The 20,271-nt window shown below is 33.9% G+C and overlaps 1 protein-coding gene across 1 annotated transcript in view; it reads left to right on the forward strand.

The window, feature by feature from the left end:
* Positions 1–20,271, forward strand: part of LOC118750352 (neuroligin-4, Y-linked) — a gene marked incomplete in the record, with an annotated part of 198,765 nt that overhangs the window by 77,172 nt on the left and 101,322 nt on the right. Inside the window, 1 exon segment of the mRNA XM_036485076.1 lies at positions 14,486–15,218. Within this exon segment, the coding sequence (XP_036340969.1) occupies positions 14,806–15,218 (413 nt within the window).

Consider the following 20,271-nt stretch of genomic DNA (forward strand, 5'->3'; position numbering starts at 1 on the left):
TTATTTTTTTTCAAATAAAATTTGCTTTGTATCTAGCATTTTCATCGACTTTATTATGTACTTTTCTCAAATTTCATTCTCATTAATTTCTAAATTGGCGGCAAATTCAATTCTCTTTTTATAGTAATTTTATCATGTGGTAATTGGTTTGCTATAATGTTATTTTGATAGCCTGAATTTACTGTATCTAAGACACTAAAAATCTCCAAGTGATGAGCTACGGTTTAAATATCTGCATTTATGAAAAATATAATCAAGAAAATAGAGCAATTCAATCAAAAAGCGGAACCGAGTCTGCATACCACGCACTATTTTCCCGTTCATTTTCTTCTTTTCGAAAGCTATCCGAAGTTCATTCTCGGAAGTTCGGGCCCTAGTCTCTCAACATAGCACAACGTACGATGTTTGAGATTTAGAGCAACATAAGCGAAGCCCAGATGTCTCCTGTGAGTAAAGTATTTCCGCATCGGTCTGATAATTCACACTCATGGACCCCTATATGACTTGACTTGTTTGGAGTCAGTTAGATCAATGGCCAAGTTCTTAAAATTATAAAAAAGTTTGGCAAACATTAATTTCTACGCCATTGATTTTAAGCTTTCTGCGGTAATCCACAGATCCATAGCTGACGACGATGGGTGTTATCATGGAAGTGTAAATACCTTAGCGATGCATGGACTGAAGCTAACCGCATGACCGGCTAGAGACGAAATGTCAACTTATAGGCCAGCCACATATTTGACTGACAAAAAGGATTTCATCAAATAAGAGCTCCTGTTGTTCTAACGATGGTCACGGTGGTGCAAGTGGAGGAGACAGGGAATCACAAAATCTTTAGAGAAAATTAAGTTCCAAAATGAACTTGTGCCTCCTTCGACTGAACTCTCGGTTTTAGTTTAGACATTTTATTTAAATAGTACGTTACATTAAAACATTATATATGTATGTATACAAAATATTGGGGAAAAGAAAAGTTTTGCTAAATCTTGGGAGCTTTTAAACCTCACTCTTACAAAATGGGATGTCGTAGGTCGACAGGGATCTCGATTATTGGTGTCAGATTTTACGGTTATTTTTAAAGACTCGCTCTGTCTTCCGCCATTTGCATGTATCTATATACCGACCTGATTAAATTGGTCATTATAGACAATATCAAGTTTTAGCAAGTTTTAAAAGAAACAAGTAAATTTTAAGCAAAAAAAAACAAAACCGACTTAAATTGTCATACAAAAAAAGTACCGTTAATTTCTTCATGATCTAATAATCGGATCTAAACCAAATTAGTATGGGACCACCTCCAAGGTACCACCTTTCCTTTAAAAATTTAGTTGTAGAAATCGGTTATCGTTGCCTAAATATAGTCGGTAATATACATAAAAAAAAATAAAAAATATTCCGACGAATTGATAACCTCCCCGCGAGAAAAGCTCTTTAAAGCTTTTTAAACACTTAGTGTAGAGAGCTTGAAAGAGCTTTGCCCGCGCAAGCTGAAGCCCGCCACCGTTCTATATTGATATTCTATCGTAATCTTTATCTTTAATTCAAAAACTTTAACTATGTTAGTGTTTTGATTGTCGATATCTTCATACTTATCGATACAGTTTCTGTTATCGGGAAAGTCTTTTCTTTTTGGTATTGCCACTACTATCGTTAAGCGTAGCTTTAATTTTAAATCAATCAAACGCCAGTAAAGCCGATTATTCTCAACACTTTAGTATTTAATCAAAGCTTCTGCTTTTTTATCGTTTCAAATCGCTTCGAATAAAATGTTAGTAAGCTGTTGAAGACGAGAAAATTCAATTTCTCTCTAGAGCTTCGCTAAACAAATAGAAAAGTGCATTGTTTTCTTAGTTGTTGCGTTTTTCTTTTATTTTTCCCATTTGCGATGACCGCTGCTAAATGGCCTGTAAAGGAGGCAAAACCGCACACTGCACAGCAGAGGCAAATAAAATGAAAGCTGTCGCTATTAACGGACACTTAAGACAAACAAAGGCGTTGCTAATCTGGAAAACTGCAATTACAGTGCAACGCTGTGGTATACTCGTACATATGTATGTAGTAGATACTTGTAGACTAGATGAAGAATCCACAAATGCAGACATGACTTGGGTGTGTGGCTAAAATGGCGCTTCGAACATAAAGACGTGCCACCACGTCCTGCAGCACTTCCTTCAAAATAAAAAAAGAAACCAAAAAACAAAATCTTGGATTAAAAAAAAAGAATAAACAACAGTTTTTGCTAAATGCAAGTCGGTCTACGCGGACCAATGTTCATTTTCTCAGAGTCTCGAAGAGAGCGACGATTCGCCTGTTTCCTTTCAAACGCCTGCTTTGGAAATAACATTGCAATTGTTGTTACTTCTCAAGTCACTGTAACAATGGTGCATTTGTGTATATGTATTGTGTGTTTGGTCATACACATGAGTGTATGTGTATGTTCGCTTTAAACAACAAATTGCAAGTAGTGAGCAGCATTCTCAAAAAACAACAGCACAACTTTTATCCACAAAACGTGTTGACTGCCTTCAGTTGCTTTTCTTTTCAACACTAGATTTTCGTTTTTGTTATCGCAATGCAGCAACAACAAAGGAAGTAGCTGTAAATAGAAATAGCAAAGCGGAAGTAGGATTGTTAAAAAAACAAAAAGTTGTACGTAATTTGCGGGCAAGAAAAGTAGCCATATTAGTTACAGTAGGAAGCTAACTTTTTTTTTTTTCATTTTGCAAAAAGTAGTCTTAAATGGCGCTATTAGCCAACCAATGGAAACAGTTATGCGTTTGCGTCAGTTGTTGCTGTATTGTTTATATATTTTATATTTTGTTATTGAAAATGCCAGCCCCGAAATTGGCGGGATAGTTTCGAAAACTATGGAGGACTAGGCACTTTGTATACGTATCTGTTTGCATAAATTTTTTCAGAATTGCCAGACATCTGTGGAAGGCGTATTCAATCAAAACTAATCTGCACTCACATTTTTGATATAAGTGGGCAAAGATCTGAAAATCTTTTACATACACTCGTAGTATATTTTATGTATTTAGCATTTTCAACGAACTTTATGACGAATGTTATCTAACGATCATGCTTGATGCGAACCTGTTATGTTTTAGTCTGTCAGTGTGCCACCACATTGCATGACTCTGCAGACAATATTTGTTATATTTCAAATAAAAACAATTTAGTAATTGCCAGAGCTGTAAAACTGTGAAATCATATGAAATTAAAAATCATCAATTTTATGTTATTATGTTTTCATTGAATTTTTCCTTGTTGGGGAATGTGGCTTATAATTTTCCAATTCTACATTCACTCAAAGTAGATACGATTGCACACATTAACATATTCAAAGAAAGATTGAAAAAACTGAATGACGAAACATTAACTTTTAACACTGAATAAGCATTCAGATGAATGCAGCTTTTGCTATGTGTGCACACATTCATTCAGTACCAATCAATCGATATAAATATTCTAAATACACAAAACCCACTGAAAAATACGCAAGGTTGAATTTTATTGAACAGATTTCAAAATTTCAACACGAAAAATAGTTTATTGAGCGTTATCATTAATTTGTTTCACTTAAATTTGTACAAATATTTATAATAAATGAAAATATTAATTAGAGAAATATTTTTCTGCCAAGAATGTCATTATCAAAAATGTTAATTATTAACGATTTTTACATCTCTGTTTCGAAAATTGTCAGCTTTCTAAATAAGTATTACCAATGTACCAATAAAAGGTATGTGCAGAAATTATTACATATGTACATACCTATATATAAATAGGTTAAAATAAGTAAACAAATTTAAGCGCTTCTACTTCTAACTTTAGATATATACATTTTATTATTTATTTAAAAAATTCTTAATACAAGTTTCTTCGTACTTTTTTCTTCGCTATTGGGTCAAGCATTTAATAAAGATTCTAAAACCTGATTTGTGGGTTTGTGGTGGTTTCTACCATTTACAATAAGTTGCAAATTATCAACTTTTCTCAAAAAAAGATTTAACAAATCTGTGTGCAAACCCCTTTTTATTTTAGTGTGGTATAATCGAAAAAAAAAATGTGGTAGATTTGAATAAGATGTGGTAGATTTTCCAATTCATATTTTATTGGGTATACATATCGCTCACCGTCGTCAAAAGAAGCACAACTCAAAAATTAAATCGGGAAATATAATTGCTAGTGGATCGTACAGATTCCACGCAATTGGTGCAAAAACAAGTATAACATTAGTTTTCTAGTTAGAGAATATAATCATGAAGAAAAGAATATTTCATTTGTATGCAAAAAAATCGACCAAATTATATTCCCATTGCATAATACTTTTGCAAATATAAATAGGCGTATTTTTGAAATATTAGAAAGTTAAGGCACAGATATATTTAAAGCAAAATTTATGATGTACCTTTTTAAAAATCTATTGATTAATTTGAATTTGATAATTGAATTAATTTTTATATTTCGAATTACAATTGAGTTGAAATTCTAGAGTTATGGGAAAATTGTAAACAAATGTTCTGTCTAAAAATGTGGTAGATTTTAAGCCTTGTGTGGTAGATGTGGTAGACACCCAAATTTAAAAAAAAAATACGTGGTTGATCTACCACACATGTGGTAGAAGCTTGCACACTGTTCTAAACGTATGTTTTGAGCAAATTGATGTTTAAAGCTAGCAATATATCCCATGTTCATTTTCCAAAACTATAATAATGAACATGGCAGTTTTTTAGCAATTTGGTTCCTGTAATTAAGGAAATATTGTAGTTTTGGCATTTTTTGAAATTACCATTTTATGAGAGGGACCAGGTTATTGTTCGACTTTTGTATTTTCAATACCCTGCTGCCCTAGATAAAAAAAACCCTCGTACAGAATTTAGTTGAGATAACTCAACTTTTGCTAGAGTTTTCGTGTACGCAAATAAACGGACATGGACTAATCATCTTCTCTTTTTATTCTGAGCATTTTTATGTATATATACATACATAAGTAGTACATACGAACATAAATGTATGTATCCATATCGATTAATTTTGGTTGTTCCAAATATACGTTATTTGAAAAAAAGTTATGGTACCCTCTTGCAGAACTGCGTTGTAAATATGTTTAGGAAACATTTAAATTAATAGTTAATTAAAAAAGTTGCTCAAAGTAATGAAACTCCTCAACCCCTTAAAAAAAAACAGGAACCCTTCTGAAATTTTGTTTTGAAAGTTTTCATATTTGAAAACTGAAAACAATCACAGTATACAGCAAACCAGCCATTGACAATATGCTTATTTGAAAACTAATACATGAAATGTTGTGAATATATAGGATTTTTTTGTCATTAACCCATAGGCAACAACTGGTGCAAAAGTACCTACAAATGTTTGTTGATATATTTGAAATGTAAAATTGAACAGCAAAATTCGTAAAACAAATTATAATAAAACAAAAATATTGTTAATTACTACGTGGGAGGTGGGCGTGGTTATTGGCAGATTTCGACAAAATTCAACACTAACCTAAATTATACCAAAGGCAACTTCGACACCGACTTTCGTTAAAATAACTTAATTTTGTTCGAGTTAGCGCGTTTACAAACAGAGAGGGCTGAACTAGTTCATCTCGTCATTCTGAATATATGTGTATATACGTACATACATTTTATACGGTTAACAAACGCGCTCGCTTATCTGCATAAACCGTCTTTACTTGCATTAATTCATGCATTATCCTCTTTCAAATGTGAATAATCGCCTGAACAAATACACACAAATTACGTGCATTTGAAAATTGGAGAGTTGTACCATAAGCTAAGTAATACTTCTTTTACCGCCTAATCGATGGGACCATTTTACAAAGTCAGCCCACCATTATTCACTCAAAGTTGTGTTCCGAATACGGTTTGACTTATGTAGGAACTGCATCCGGTCATAATTGCTAACGCTTCACGCTTCATTTGCTTGGAATTTCGTGTTTCTCGTTATTTTATTTTATGTGACTTGAAAATATTTTTCACTATAAGAAAATATTTAAATTGGATTTCATTTGGGTTAACGAAAACGACAACTGTGAAAAAATATCAACCAATACATTCAAACAAAATGTCAAATAAGCATGTTTACATTTTTTGTTTTGGCTACCTGGATCACTGTATACTGTGAAAAAAATATTTAGTACAAAAATAATTGTGATAAATCAATTTTGTATATTCTTCTGCGAAAAAATGTCTAAAAATGTCAAAATGTGTCTGTTTTGCTCTACGGTTGCGATAAGTTGCTTTGGAAATAAAATATTTGTTTTTGTTTCAATTCCAGATATGTTCAAACTTTAAAGTATAAAATATATCAACCCTGGGAACAAATTATTGGTACTGAATGGTAAAAAAAAGTGTGCATTCATTCTAAATATACAATCATGTGTGAGTGCGAATGCTGCTGAACATTCACATTCTATACTGAATGGCAATCTAGCATTCAGTAACAAAACACAGTTTGTTTGTTTTCAAATATTTTAAGCCACTCAGGAATGAAGTTTTTATTTATACAAACCAACAATCAACATTTTGAAAGGAATGCCGAGTGAATGCAGACTATGTTGATTCAATCATTTTACAGCTCTGGTAATTGCTGAAAGCGAAAAATGGAAAAGAACTTAAAATATTACCTTTTTGACAATTACGAGTGACAGACTTCAAATTGTTACAGTTTATATCCAATCAGGAACACATATTTTTATCAACTCCTAATGGATTTTCCAACATTACAGTTACTTTTTGCCATTATCTTTGAACGGTTCATCATGATGCTGCTGCAAACAGAACATCGAAATATTAAATTTTTGTCGCTTTTCATTTACGGTAAGATTTGTGGTATCTTTTTAGCCGAGTCCATGAGAAAAGCTCCGCTTCGCTTCGTTCAGTGTGAACATCAACAGCTTCGCTTTGTTCCGCTCTGCTTCGGTCGGCGCCGCTCAGCTTACTGTGTGAACGCACCCTTAGACTTCGTTACCGTCAATTTATATAAAAGGTTTGCCTAGTTGCTTGGCTGGTGGCCTGGAATTTGGCTTAAATACGTATCGGAAGAAGGTTCAAGAGCGGGTCCAAGAGAACTTCATGTTCCCCGCACATCCCTGAGACTAAAGTATTTTTGCAAAGTATTTTTTTACCTTTTTGGCTTTTTGGGTGGCACCTACGTTCGGCAATACAAAAGTTTTTGTTGAATAGTTCTACTAAAATAATCGAAATAGTTTCTTTGCAAAATTGACATTAGAGTGTTAATTTATGATGAGATATGGTGGGTAAGTACTATAACGGAGTGCTTAAGTTCAATGAACAAAAAATGTTTATCTTTGAGCTAACAACATCGCCAAACCAAACTCTAAGATCCGACTGTAAATGCCAAAGATACGAAGAAAATTTAAAAAAGGCTAAAAAAAAGAAAATTACATTTTTCTCGTACGGTCTAATATAAAATGAATACATATTCATGACCATAGTCATCTCTTATAAAACTCCGTTCTTGCTTACCCCATTTCAACTTACTTGAGTGTTCTATTCCACTCCATTAAGTTTTCTCCATTTCCATCTCATTTCGTTTAATCCCATTTAACTTCATTTCGTCGCCACTCCATTTCTTTTTGAGACGCTCCTTAATTTTTCACTCGCTACAATCCCTTTCGTATTGATTCATGCTTCAGTAACCTCCTACCCTTTATTTACAGTTTGGCTTCCGCACATTTCGTTTTGTCTTTAGGACTGACTTCGGTGGAATTATCACTAAGCGAAACTACAGCGGATACGATGCCCCAATACGAATGACTTAGCACAAGTATAAGTACTCTATGTGATTTGGGGCATTTTCGATGTGTTTGATATAATTTCCAGGGACCGAACATAACAGTTATTTATGAAAACTGTCATGAAAAAATTCACTATGAAGGAAATGTTCTACAACTAAGTGAAACATACCAATCGATTTCGTTTTGCACCGAGACTCGAATTTGAAAATAAATTTTTATTTGCAATTTTTATGCAAAATTTAAAAAAATAACAATTATTTTGGATTTTTATATTATATGGCCTAGATAACAGTTATTGAAGAGTTTTATTTATAAAAGTCATCAATAAAAATCACTCAGTGACTTTTACTTTTAAAAGTCATTAATATAAATCAGTGACCGACTTTTATTTTTTAAATCAATCGTATAAAAGTCATTAACATTTTCGCAGTTAAGAAGGAGTTGGAAAGCAAAAGTTGACTACGACTTATTCAAATGACTTTTATAAGTATGATTGAAAAAATAAAGATCAGTGACTGATTTTTATTTATGACTTTTATAAATAAAAGTCTTCGATAACTGTTATTTAAGACATATAATTTAAAAATCAAAAATAACTGTTATTTGCAGATTATTTAAATAAAAATCAAAAATAATTTTTATTTTCGATTTATAAAATAAAAGTCAGAAATAACGGTTATTTAAAGAGTAATTAATTAAAAGTCAAAAAATAATTGTTAAAGAGTGATTTTTTTAATAAAAGTTGTAACTGTTACGGTCCCTGATAATTTCACATTCATGAATTTATGTATTTTGGCCCGGAATTCAAATAATTTTACTTCAACAAAACATAGTTAAACAATTTTTAGAAATGCAACTGAAGGTTTTAACAATATTCATACGAAATAACGAGGTATCACTTATATTACCCATTTTTTATCAACTGTTATGAATTTGGCTTGAGGACGTCTCGAAATCGTGCTTTTCAACGAATATTAAAATTATTATTCTACCCTCCAGTAGCGACATTTTTTGTAATTTTCGCAAAAAGAAGAAGCGCATAATTAGGCTTCCGCGGCATTGAAGGCAACCGGGGAAAAATGGATGCAAACCCACTCGCTTCCAGAGTCATTGGCCATGCAGAAAGGCATTTGCATTTATTTTAATGCATACTTTTAGGCGTAAAAGCATGCAATGGCACGCCACTTCAGCATACAAAACACAAGCGCGCGCGCACACACACACATACACACACACATACATACACACTGCACTGCTGCAGGTGTTATTCATTAGACATTGTGCGTATGTGTAGCTGTGTGTGCGCATGCCGCTACTTCCGCATTAATGCTGAATAGTTTTTTGCCTTCTTGCATTTATTTAACGCCTGAAACTATGCTACAAAGCAAGTTTAAAGCACACACACACACACTTTGCTTATGTCGTTATTGTTGTTGCTTTACCCTTTTTTGTTTTTTAAAAAATATTTTTGTCGCTCTCCGTGCTCCTTCTTTCTGGCTGCGTTTTTTTACGGCTTGCCGCGTGGCTTTGTTTTTCGCCAGCAGCTTTTCCTGCCTAATTTAAATTTTACGCTGTCCCCGCTGGCCGCCGCTTATGGCATAAGCACAAAAGCGCATACATTTGGCAAGCAAATGCCTTTTGCATAACCAACCGCTCGGCATTGTGTCTGTGTTTGTGCAAATCTCCATTTTGTTTATTCACACGCTTCCGGAGTTGTTCGCTAATTTCCCATTCCAACTGCGGCAGCCTCTGGGCTGCTTGCTGCTCTCACACGGTGTTTGCTTTGCTGTTGCTACATTTGCATTTTTTTTTGTTGTTGTTGTTGTATTTTTTCGTTACACACATGAAGGTAATGGGTAAAAATATTTGTTTGTAATTACGGTGGTATGCGCAACATTTCTCATATTCGGTTGAACATATTCATTGCTCTTGGTGTACCATGAAAAATGTGCTGTGGCAAGCGGCAAGCGGCACACAAACTTGCGTGCATATTTGTAAAATGCGAATGTATACCTTTTCTATTCTTTTTTTTGATAAATGTGTTACCGAAAATGTATCTTGCTTGCATACAAATTTAGGTGCAAATGAATTTATTACCGACACTGACTGGCTGCCTTGACTCGGCATCGTGCCAAAAGTGTTGGGTATGCATACACACATGCACATACATACATATTTGTACATACTGGCATGTGAATAAGCTGTGCGAACTTTTGGTTCGGGTCAATGAACATCAACGTAAAATGCAAAATCTTTTAATTAACAAATTTAAAATGAAAGGTTTTACAAAGTAAACAAATGCCATGCATGGTGGTGGGTCGAAGACCCCGAAAATACCTGAAAAAATGCCATGATGTATGTTTATTCGTAAATATTTATTTGGGCAGGTCACTTTGCATTGAAGAGGATCTAACTTGGTGTGATATTAATATTTATACCATATACAAATTAACATAACAATACATTAGCAATGACCAAAATTTCAGCATATGGGCGAATTGTCACTTAACAGCTTCGAGATATCTGAGCGATTGTGCTAAATTATTTAATGCAGATATGTAAATATAATTTGCATTAAGACTTCAAAATCATTCAATTTAAATACATATATGGCGTGCTGTGTACGTTACGACATTCTTTGAAGACTCGAGCCATCCCTTTGAATTTGAAATTTTCCATTGTTTTAATGTGCCTTATTTTTATCAAGATTTTTTTATCATACAATTAAATAAATATGTAAAAATATCTACCACACTCACTCGACTTTTTTAGGGAGAATTAATTTTAAGAAAAAAAATTTTTTATTGAATATACGTAAATATTTGCACCAAAATCGCTTGACAAATTAGAAAAAAAATATTTTTGGGAATACTTTTTCTAATATGTTTTGATTTTAAGAAACATATTTTTCGAAAATAATTTTTTAAAATGTTCTTAGGAAAATTTAAAAATTTTCCAGAAAAGTGTTTTTAAACATTATTTATTAAAAGAAAATTTTTCTTAGGAGGAAAATTATTTCTTAGTAAATTTTTTTTATCTTTTTCGAAAATATGTAAACAGTAGTGAACCCGCTCGGCGTTAAAACGTCGAAATGTAAAAAACGTAAAATTTCAAAAAAAAGAGTTTTTAATTTCAAAAACTAAAACCTTATCGGACGTCTACAGGTCAGGGTCCGTTTGAATCTCTTCAAACCAATTTCGATTGATATCCATTCTTTTAAATTTCATTTAACATATTAAATAGTCTGAATGTAGTTTACAAAATGCGTGGCAAACCTCCCACATAAATATATTTCAGAAATTAAACCTTCACGATTGTCAGCCACATTTTAGTAATTCATTTAACTTTTTAAATAATTTAATCTTTGAACAGGTGGCATCTCTCTTCAAACGCCTAAAAAATAAATATTTCTTAACACTCTTTCGTTTAACGACAATTTATACACCCAAATTTTAATACATATTTCATTAAGTTGATTTGGATCTTTTAAACAGGTGGCAACCCCGCCAAATATATTTCATAAATAAAGCCTTCTCTAAATCATTTAATTATCATCATTACTAAATAATTTCAATGTCACTTTATAAACACGTGGTAACCCTCTTCAAACATTCAAAACGTTCAAACTCAAGTTTTCTCAACACCCTTTCGAAGCGAAAAAGTTTATAAAAATCGGCTTTTTAAACAAAAGTAGGTTCACGCTAAAACATTCTTAAATATGCTTCGTCTGACATTCTGATACATATTTTAATTAACTGATGAATTAAGTTAAATTTTATTATCTAAACATGTGGCAATCCCGCTAAATAAATAGTTCAGAAATAAAGCTCGTACAGTTCGTTATTCCATCTTGTGCGGTACTCGTCGCCTACGCGAACGGGCCATAAATCTTGTGGAGAATAGTTCTCTCAAAAGCTTCTAAACTAAAGAGAGGGATCTTTTGCTTTTCAATTGCCTACCGAGCCCAAAGTAGCAGCTGTTGCTAAGAGTTATTCTTCGCTTTATCTCCAGACTGACATTGTTGGTGGTGTTAATGCTCAATCCTAAGTAAAGAAAGTCCTTCACTACTCCAAAGTTATGACTGACAACAGTGACGTGTGTCTCAATACGCGAGGACTTTTTATGTGTTGCCAGTAGGTACTTTTTCTTGTCCTCGTTCACTGCTAGACCAACCTCGTTAGCTTCTTTTTCTAAGCTGCAAAATGCAGCGCTGACATCCCTGGGTTTCAGGCCAAAGATGTCGATATCATCTACATACGCCAGCAGCATCTTGCAGAATTTTTTAAGTCGCGACAGCGCTTAATCAGTTTTTAGTCATCAGAAGTGATCGACTCAGTAAGGTGATTTTTATAAAAGTAATCTTTCAAATGCAAGGTGGGTATTTCAAATGAAAATTTATTATGTAATAGATTATGTAATAGTGGTCGCTCGTCTGGTTCAATTACATAAGTGGATATGTATAATGGAGTATTTCAATATAAGCACAATCAGTGCTTCTAAGCGGGATTTTCATACCAGCACTTCTCGCTTATAAGCACAAAATCTGGTGCATTTTCAATGGTGCATTCATATATACGGGAAATCCTGAATAAATTTTAATTTCATTTCATTGAGCAAACGTTCTTTGGCAACTTTGTAGCCATCTTTTTTGCAGTTTTTAAAACAAAGCTTAACCAAATTCATTTGTGCACCTTTGGAAACCGAAATAACTGAAAGTCAACCCAGTCGGCAATTCGAGGAGCACTTCTAATTTAACGCTCTCAGCCAAAGCTTTCATAGTCGCAGTACAAATGCAGTTTAAGACCCCTTAACATTTGCGCGTGAATACAAAAAAAAAATGTAAACGTGCTGGGCCATGTCCCTTTTCGGCGCAAATGGACACTAAGGTGTCGTCTTTCAAAATATTACCATGGTTAATATTATTATTTGTACCAGAAATGGTGTTGGACACTGTTATATTTAATTTAATTTTCTAAGTGCAATTTCATCAGAAGAGCTTAAAACTGTGGCCATTGAATACAAACAAAATCGATTAAGTCATGGAGGGCGTTACGAAAAATGTCCCTAATTTGTTATTTTTCAGCCTGGGAAGTCGTATATGCATATATACATTTGTACAAACATACATATGTGCATTAGCGTAGGCCAAAAATCTGCTTTTTGAGAATTTTAATTGGTAGTAGCAAAAATATGGTTCATAATGTTCAAAAAACCAGGGACGTGAACCGGTTTTGACCCGAACCGGTTTTGAACCGGAAAACCGCTATTTTCTATTAATTAACCGAACCGAAATTTTCCACAAATGTTTGGTCCGAACCGAAAACCGAACCACTTTCTATAAAGATTGAAAGGTTCATTGCAACCAATTTTCTATAGATAAATGTACCCACTTTTTTTCTTTTTGGTAATACCCGTCATGTTTGTTTACCATGTGATAATATCAAATGTAAAGGCAACTCATCTCATTTGACAGACACTTGACCCTTAACCTTGCACGTTGTTGCACTTGACACTTGACACTTAAACTTGCGGGTAATTTTTTTGTTTCTCGAACCGTTGAACCGAACAGAAACGCCGGTTCAAAGACCAAAAAGCAGCTTTGACGAACCAATCCAAAAGTGCAAAAACGGTTCGAACCGCTGAACCGAACCAAGCAAATTTTTCATCCGGTTCACGTCCCTGCTAAAAACAATTTGTGTGAAAGATGCAAAGACCATCAAAGTTCAATGTGCTCAAACCATAAAAATTGATAAATACATTTCTTTTTACTGAAAATTCAAGTATCTTGGAAAGTATTAGTTCTACATAATCTTTTGTAGAGAATCGGAGTAAGCTAAGAAAAAACTTTTTTTGCACTTAAACTTGGATGGACTCGGGCGTATCTAAGATATTGACCAGAAATTGTCATCTTTCACACAGACTGTTTTTTGAGCATTATGAACTATATTTTACCAATCAAAACTCTAAAAAGCAGATCCACGCTAATGTACTTGTATAGACGTAAATATATATATATATATCCATATATATTTCTTATTAAGGTATTGCTGAATGTGCGTGCCTTGCTCTCTCAATATACTCTAATTGTTTGCAGCTCATTAGCGCTTTTTCGTAAATTTAATTGCAAAAGTTGAACGTTTGCCACAACACCCACAAGCAACAATGAACGAAGTTAAACAATGAAAATAATATGCATATATACATACATATGTATATAAAGGATAGCATTTGAATGAGCTAACTACAAATACGTAGCACTACTGAATTTATATTTTTTTTAAATGCAATTAAAAATGTTAAATTGTGTTTGAGAAATTACATTATGTAAATTAAAAACAATTGTAATTATTAAACTTATCGCAGCCAGAAGCTAGTTTTGAAATAAATAAATGTAGTAAACTAAACGATATTTTTTATTTTATTTATACAGTTTTATCTAATAAAATACTGGCCAGCGCCGCGACGTATGAGCCACCTCGAGGCGCAGATGGGTGACTTGAAACTAAACTATAAAGGCGCAGTTACTCTAGACGTAACCTAACTTACGTTAAGTTAATTAAGTCTACACTAACTGAGCTTTAAGAGTTCAAAATTTTTAGCTTAGGCAATTTTTAAATAAAAAATATTTAATTTCAAATATAAGAGTAGTTCTTATGTATACAAATATTTAACCAAAATTTATTTTCTTTGCAGCCCCATTTAATGCACGTCAAATCATCGCATTCAATAAACTGCCATTATTGCCAACTGTCGACAAACAAAAAGTATGCAAAATATAACATAAATGAAGAAATAGAAACGCATTTAGCAAAACTTTCAACAAAAGGCAAAGAAACTACCTTTGATCCTAAGTCCTAAGAAATTTAACAAAAATGGCACACAGCGTACGACTAAAATCGCGCACACCATACAGATAGGACCGCTGGTCGTTTCTTGACAATTAGGTGAAGAAAATTAAAAAAAAAAAAAACTTACACAAAAATACTCCATAATCAACCAATCATACAACCATAATGAAGGAAAAGCACAAAAACACTTACAAAATGACTCGCTTAAGGACTTGCAGATCAGCGTACAAAAGCTGCACACTGAGCGTAGCAACACGGAGCTTCAACAACTCGCTGGTTGGCAGCGGGAGCGCCTACAACAAAAGTTGTTATCATTTGCTTGGGTCTCTACAGTGGCTGCCTAATTTGCTGATTTTGGTTATCACTGCGCTGCTGGCGGGGAGTGTGCTGCTTCCTGGTGTGGCGCAGGCTTCAACGCTGGATATCTATAAGAATGCGCGCCTCGGTCATCGGATAGTTCAGACGCGCTACGGCCGCTTGCATGGACTAATTTTGCCACTGGATAATTTTCGATTTTTACGCTCGGTAGAGGTGTTCCTCGGTGTGCCATATGCGACGCCACCGACTAAGCAAAATCGGTGAGTTGGAAAATTTTAGTACTTTTTTTTTGCAATGTGTTAAAAGCTAATGCTTGGCTTTAAATTATATAAATAACGCGTGTGCAAAGAAACTCATTTTCTATTTTAAAAGAGCTGGCTTCAAATGAATTTCAAAAGATACTCGCCTCGAAACTGATCACATCTTTTAACTGATCACATTGTTTAAGTTAACAAAAGCCAATAAGTGTGAAGAGAGAGAGAGTTTCTCTATGCTGATATGTAGCTTGATTACTCCCAAAACTAGATTGGGATTTCTTCTAGCAGAGGCGAAGACAAAAATTTCACAACAGTTAAGGTTTTCGTAAATGGAACGCCTAAAATTTATATCTGCCAAAGCTTCCTCACATCAGCAACGTTCACTTATACTATCTGAGAAATTTTTATGCTGTTACAACAACAACAACAGCGGAAATTTTCTAGCTGGCGTCTATAGTATATTTGAGATATGAAGGTAAAACCTTTCAAGCTTTTGGCGACACTCGTGGAGCTTTTAGTGAAGAGTAACTGAGATCCGTGGATAGGGACGATGGTAGCTGAAACAAAACTCTTTTCTCAATATTAGGTATTAGAAATAAACACTTAGTATTTGGAAGCCCTTCTTTCATGCCTTTTTCATAATCCATATCTATAATCTCTTATCACACTTTATAAGCAGGCATGTATCTGAATCATAATGCTTCACTTCTCAACCCTCTTCATATATCTTCCGCCAAGAGAAGCTCACTGTGATTTCTACGTACTAATTTCCTCTTCTGCGCCGTATCTGATAGGAAAAAAATCGCCTGAAGCAGATGCTTTACTCCCCTTTATTAACAGATTTTACGATATCTCATTTACATTTTAAGGACTCATTTATGGAAATTATGAATTTTTCAAATAAGTGCGCAGCATAGCTTCACAAAATTTTACGATATCAAAGCATTAATTTGAAGCTATAAAATTCAGATAATGGAAAAGTGGCAGATTATGGCAGCTTCTTCAGCGACATCAAAATAAATTCTTAACAAATTTAATGGCTTGCACTGCTGTCGCTGCAACTCCAAAATGTCCAATCACGAATTGTTGTTGCGTTCTTAAGATATTTATGAAACTGCGCACAAACTTGTTAGTGTATATTTTGAAAGTTGTTAATGGCTCTACGTCTATGATTGCGTTGAAATGAAAACTTGTTGAAATTTGATTTGACAAAATTTAATTAGCTTTAGAATGCGCGTAATAAAAATAAGTGCAGCAACAACAATGACAATAACAACTATTATGGATAATGGGCATTTTAGGTGAGTGCTCATCTGTCGAATAGTAAAATCGTGAAATAAAAATAAAAGTCTACGGAATACGTACACAAGTTATATGCATACGTACCTATGCTATACACAAACACTTGAATGACTTGAAGCCAATAAAACCAAAAAGGGAATGAAAAGCGAACAGCTACTATGTTGTTTTTACGAATATGAGAGTCACTAAATAGTCTTTGAAATCGGCAACACTATGCAATTTGAGTCGTTCTGTCTTTTTCATCATAAAATCGTTTAGCATTTACGTTCTCAGAACGTTTTACAGTGCGAGCACTCTTTGTGTTGTTTAAAGTTACTTCAAAGTTTAAAGTATTTAGACAAAAAAAAAAGTTAATAATGAAAAAAAAACAACAGTGCATGAATGAACTTCGACTTTTTATAATGAAACACCATCAATGCCGGTGTCTATAAAACCGACACCCGACAAAAGGTCTCAAGTACGGTAGACCAGAGTGGTAATTTCTTACGTATTTTGGCTGGCTGAATCCAAATTCGAGGTCAGAGTATAAAAGTTAGCGTATATATACATATTTTTTCTTTTCTAACCTCAAAAACGTACTTTTTTAGTAAATTTTGTGCTGCAACACTGTAGGGAAAATCATAATTTTTGAAGTGACACAAAAAAAAAACACCCCGAAACACGTAAACTTAATATGGGGTTCTAAATTATGGATCTGTATACGTTTTTCCAGATCAAGTCATTTTCCAAACATATTTTCATTTTAATTAAAACAATAAATCGAAAACGTCCTTTTCAGAAAACTTTGCAAGAACGCCGCAGAAAAATTACAAATCTTTTCCAAAAGGCGCATGTGTATCAAAGCCTCCTCTTTTACAACAAAAAAAAAATCCAAGCTAACAGCGATGGATAAATAAACAATTTGTGAATAGGAGCAGGAAATAATGTTTCTCATTCGCCATGTCGAACATGACCGTACTCGTACATGGCGTATGAGTAATATTTCCATGTTACAGTTTGAATTTTTTCCAATTTGTATTTTTTCTAGAATATGGAAACTGACTTCACTTAAATTGATTTCGTGACACCGGCAGTAAGAATTAATGTCTTCATTATTTCGACAAAAAATTGTATGAGAAGTAAATATTTGAGTTAGTTCTTGCACCAGCCCTACGCAGTTTTTTCTAGTTAGAAACTTAATCGACTAAATATAAAAGCATTATGCAAATTATGGAAATAATTTAAGTTTTGCGTTCATGCATCCAATTGCCCATAAAATTTTATGCGAAAGTAATCATTTTCGCAAAAGTTTTTCCACTTCACCTCTTCTCCATGCTTGCTATTGGAAAATGATAAACTTTTGGATGCTGTCTAATAATAAAAAATGAAAAAAATACCTTCCTAAGTTCGTCAGCGGTTTGGTAGCACAATCAAAACAAATTAAATAAATGCAGCCGCTTTGGCAGCTTGTTTGCCTGTAAGTTTATTTTGGTGTAATTTTTACTAAAACTTATTAACAATCAGCTTGTGTGCGCACCGCCTGGTCTTTGCCCTTAACCACCTAACTGCTACTACCTAAGCAATATTTTCGCTTCGTTTCAGCTGTTTGCCTTTGCCGTTTATGCTTCTCGAATTTTTACTTGCATTTCATGCCATTTTTATTGTAGTTGTAAAATGAAAACCAGCTGTTTTTTAACAGTAATTTTCTGTGCTGTTAAATTACGAACTGAGAAAAACCTAAAACGAATCGCGTAAAAGATAGCTAAAAAAGGCAAACAAAAGAAATTATTTTTGAAGGACAACGGACGACAAATATACAAACGAACAAGCTAACGTTACGTCAGTTGTTAGAGTTACATTGCAAAGCATATGTTTAGGCTCAGTAAAGAACAGAGTGAAACTCGAAAATATATACACGCATAGACAAACAAGCGTAAGGACATATGAACATACATACATATGTACAAAGAGCACAGCAAAGAATTTTGAAAAGTTGCTGTAACATCATTGCAAGCAATTACGCTGCAACTTTTGCCGCTCTTCATTTTATAAGCGGATCAAACAAGGAGCCAAGTGGTTGCCATGACCACCATACTACTAAGCAAACAAGCACACTTATACCTATGTACATACATACATACATACATAGCCACTTTATGCGCAAATTGGATGACGATGATGATGGAATTACTTCAGCGTATCGAATGTTTAGTTGGCGGCTGAGTGGCTGCAATATTTTTGAATATCTAAGTGCCTTGAATATTATAAAATGCTTTCGCTTCATTGAAGCAGCAGTAGCAGTTAATGTAGGTATGTATGTATGTAGGAGCTACGATGATGTGCCCCTGCAAGAGAGAAAATATGTAACAAGAAATGAGTGACGACGTGGAATTTAGGTGGCATTAACTATAAGTTTGATGTCAGGTCGGGTGCGTTATTTTAATTTGATTGTATTATTAACAACGCCCAGCAAAAATTACTTGACGGCAAAGATAATGCTGCTGGCCGGTAGTGTGAGATGAAATGAATTACTATATGTTAAAGAAAATGAAAAAAAAAAAAATTGGAGAAGCTGCGAAAAATTATAGGTTATAATTGAAAGTAAATATACTAAGAGCGAAAAAAATGTTTACATTTAATATGTTAAAAATAAATAAAAATTAAAGCGCTTGGTGCAAGGGAAATTCAATATTTCATAATTTTCACTTTAAACAAGCGATTTCAATAACTAACTGAAGCTCGACTTAACGTTTAACGTTTAACAAAAATGTGAGTGCCAAATATTAATTTATTTCTTCTACAATAAAATCTCCAACGCCTTGGCACTATTATAGAATGACAGAAAATTTGGATTCCATAACATAAGGAATGCCTAGAATCAAAAAGCTCGTACTATGTGCACGATGAGAAAACTAATTCCACCATTAAGAAACATTTGGGTGAAAAATTATACCCGTGGTGAATATATTTATCCAACTCTGGTGTTTAGAGTTACGCTGAACAGGAGGGGGGTAAGAATTCCTGTGTTCGCCGATTAAGTAATATCCAGTAAGCGCTAGATGACATCTCTCAGTAGACCAACCAGAGCGGCTACAAATCGTTACTAGTCTTATTCACAAGAAAACCTAAAGCTATCGCCTTTTATCAACCAACAAAAATGTTTATATATCATTCGGGCTTACGATACCTGAAAAGAACTTTTGGAAAGCAACATATAACCTATAGTAAGTGCGTGAAAGTCATAAGCCCGATTATAAATCTGGGGCAAGCCTCTAGATAAGGGGAACAAATATAATGCTACTGAGAAAGTGCAAGGGCTCATAGTATGCCTTCGCATAAAAGAAGCGACCCCCCCCCCCCTCCCCCCTCTAAATTTCATTCTGGCTACGCCGATGATAGTATGTATGTTCAAGCAATAAACCAGCTCCTGGCTTCTATTCAGTAAACGTGCTTATCAGTCAGGTTTTTCCTTTGCCAAACGCCCGCAGCGGCTACCGTGCTGAACCTGATGTTATAAAGAAGGCTGCTAGTCTTCTACTGAATATCATGTTGCTAGCCACATAAGACGCTTTCTCCGTTAACAGCTAAGCGAGATTAAAAGCAATAGAATTCAAATAACGAAATCGGGAATTGTACGGGAATGTATTCAATCTTTGATCCTTAAAAATAAAAAAGGGAGAGAGCTGATAATACGAATGAAGAAAACTGATGAACATAAATACTACAATTGTTACAATTATCTATGTTTTATCAAAATATTTAGCTTTTAATTAGA

The sequence above is a fragment of the Rhagoletis pomonella genome, unplaced genomic scaffold (assembly GCF_013731165.1).
Source record: "Rhagoletis pomonella isolate Grant_MI unplaced genomic scaffold, Rhpom_1.0 Rhpom_scaffold_00001, whole genome shotgun sequence".
In the NCBI taxonomy this organism is placed as follows: domain Eukaryota; kingdom Metazoa; phylum Arthropoda; class Insecta; order Diptera; family Tephritidae; genus Rhagoletis; species Rhagoletis pomonella.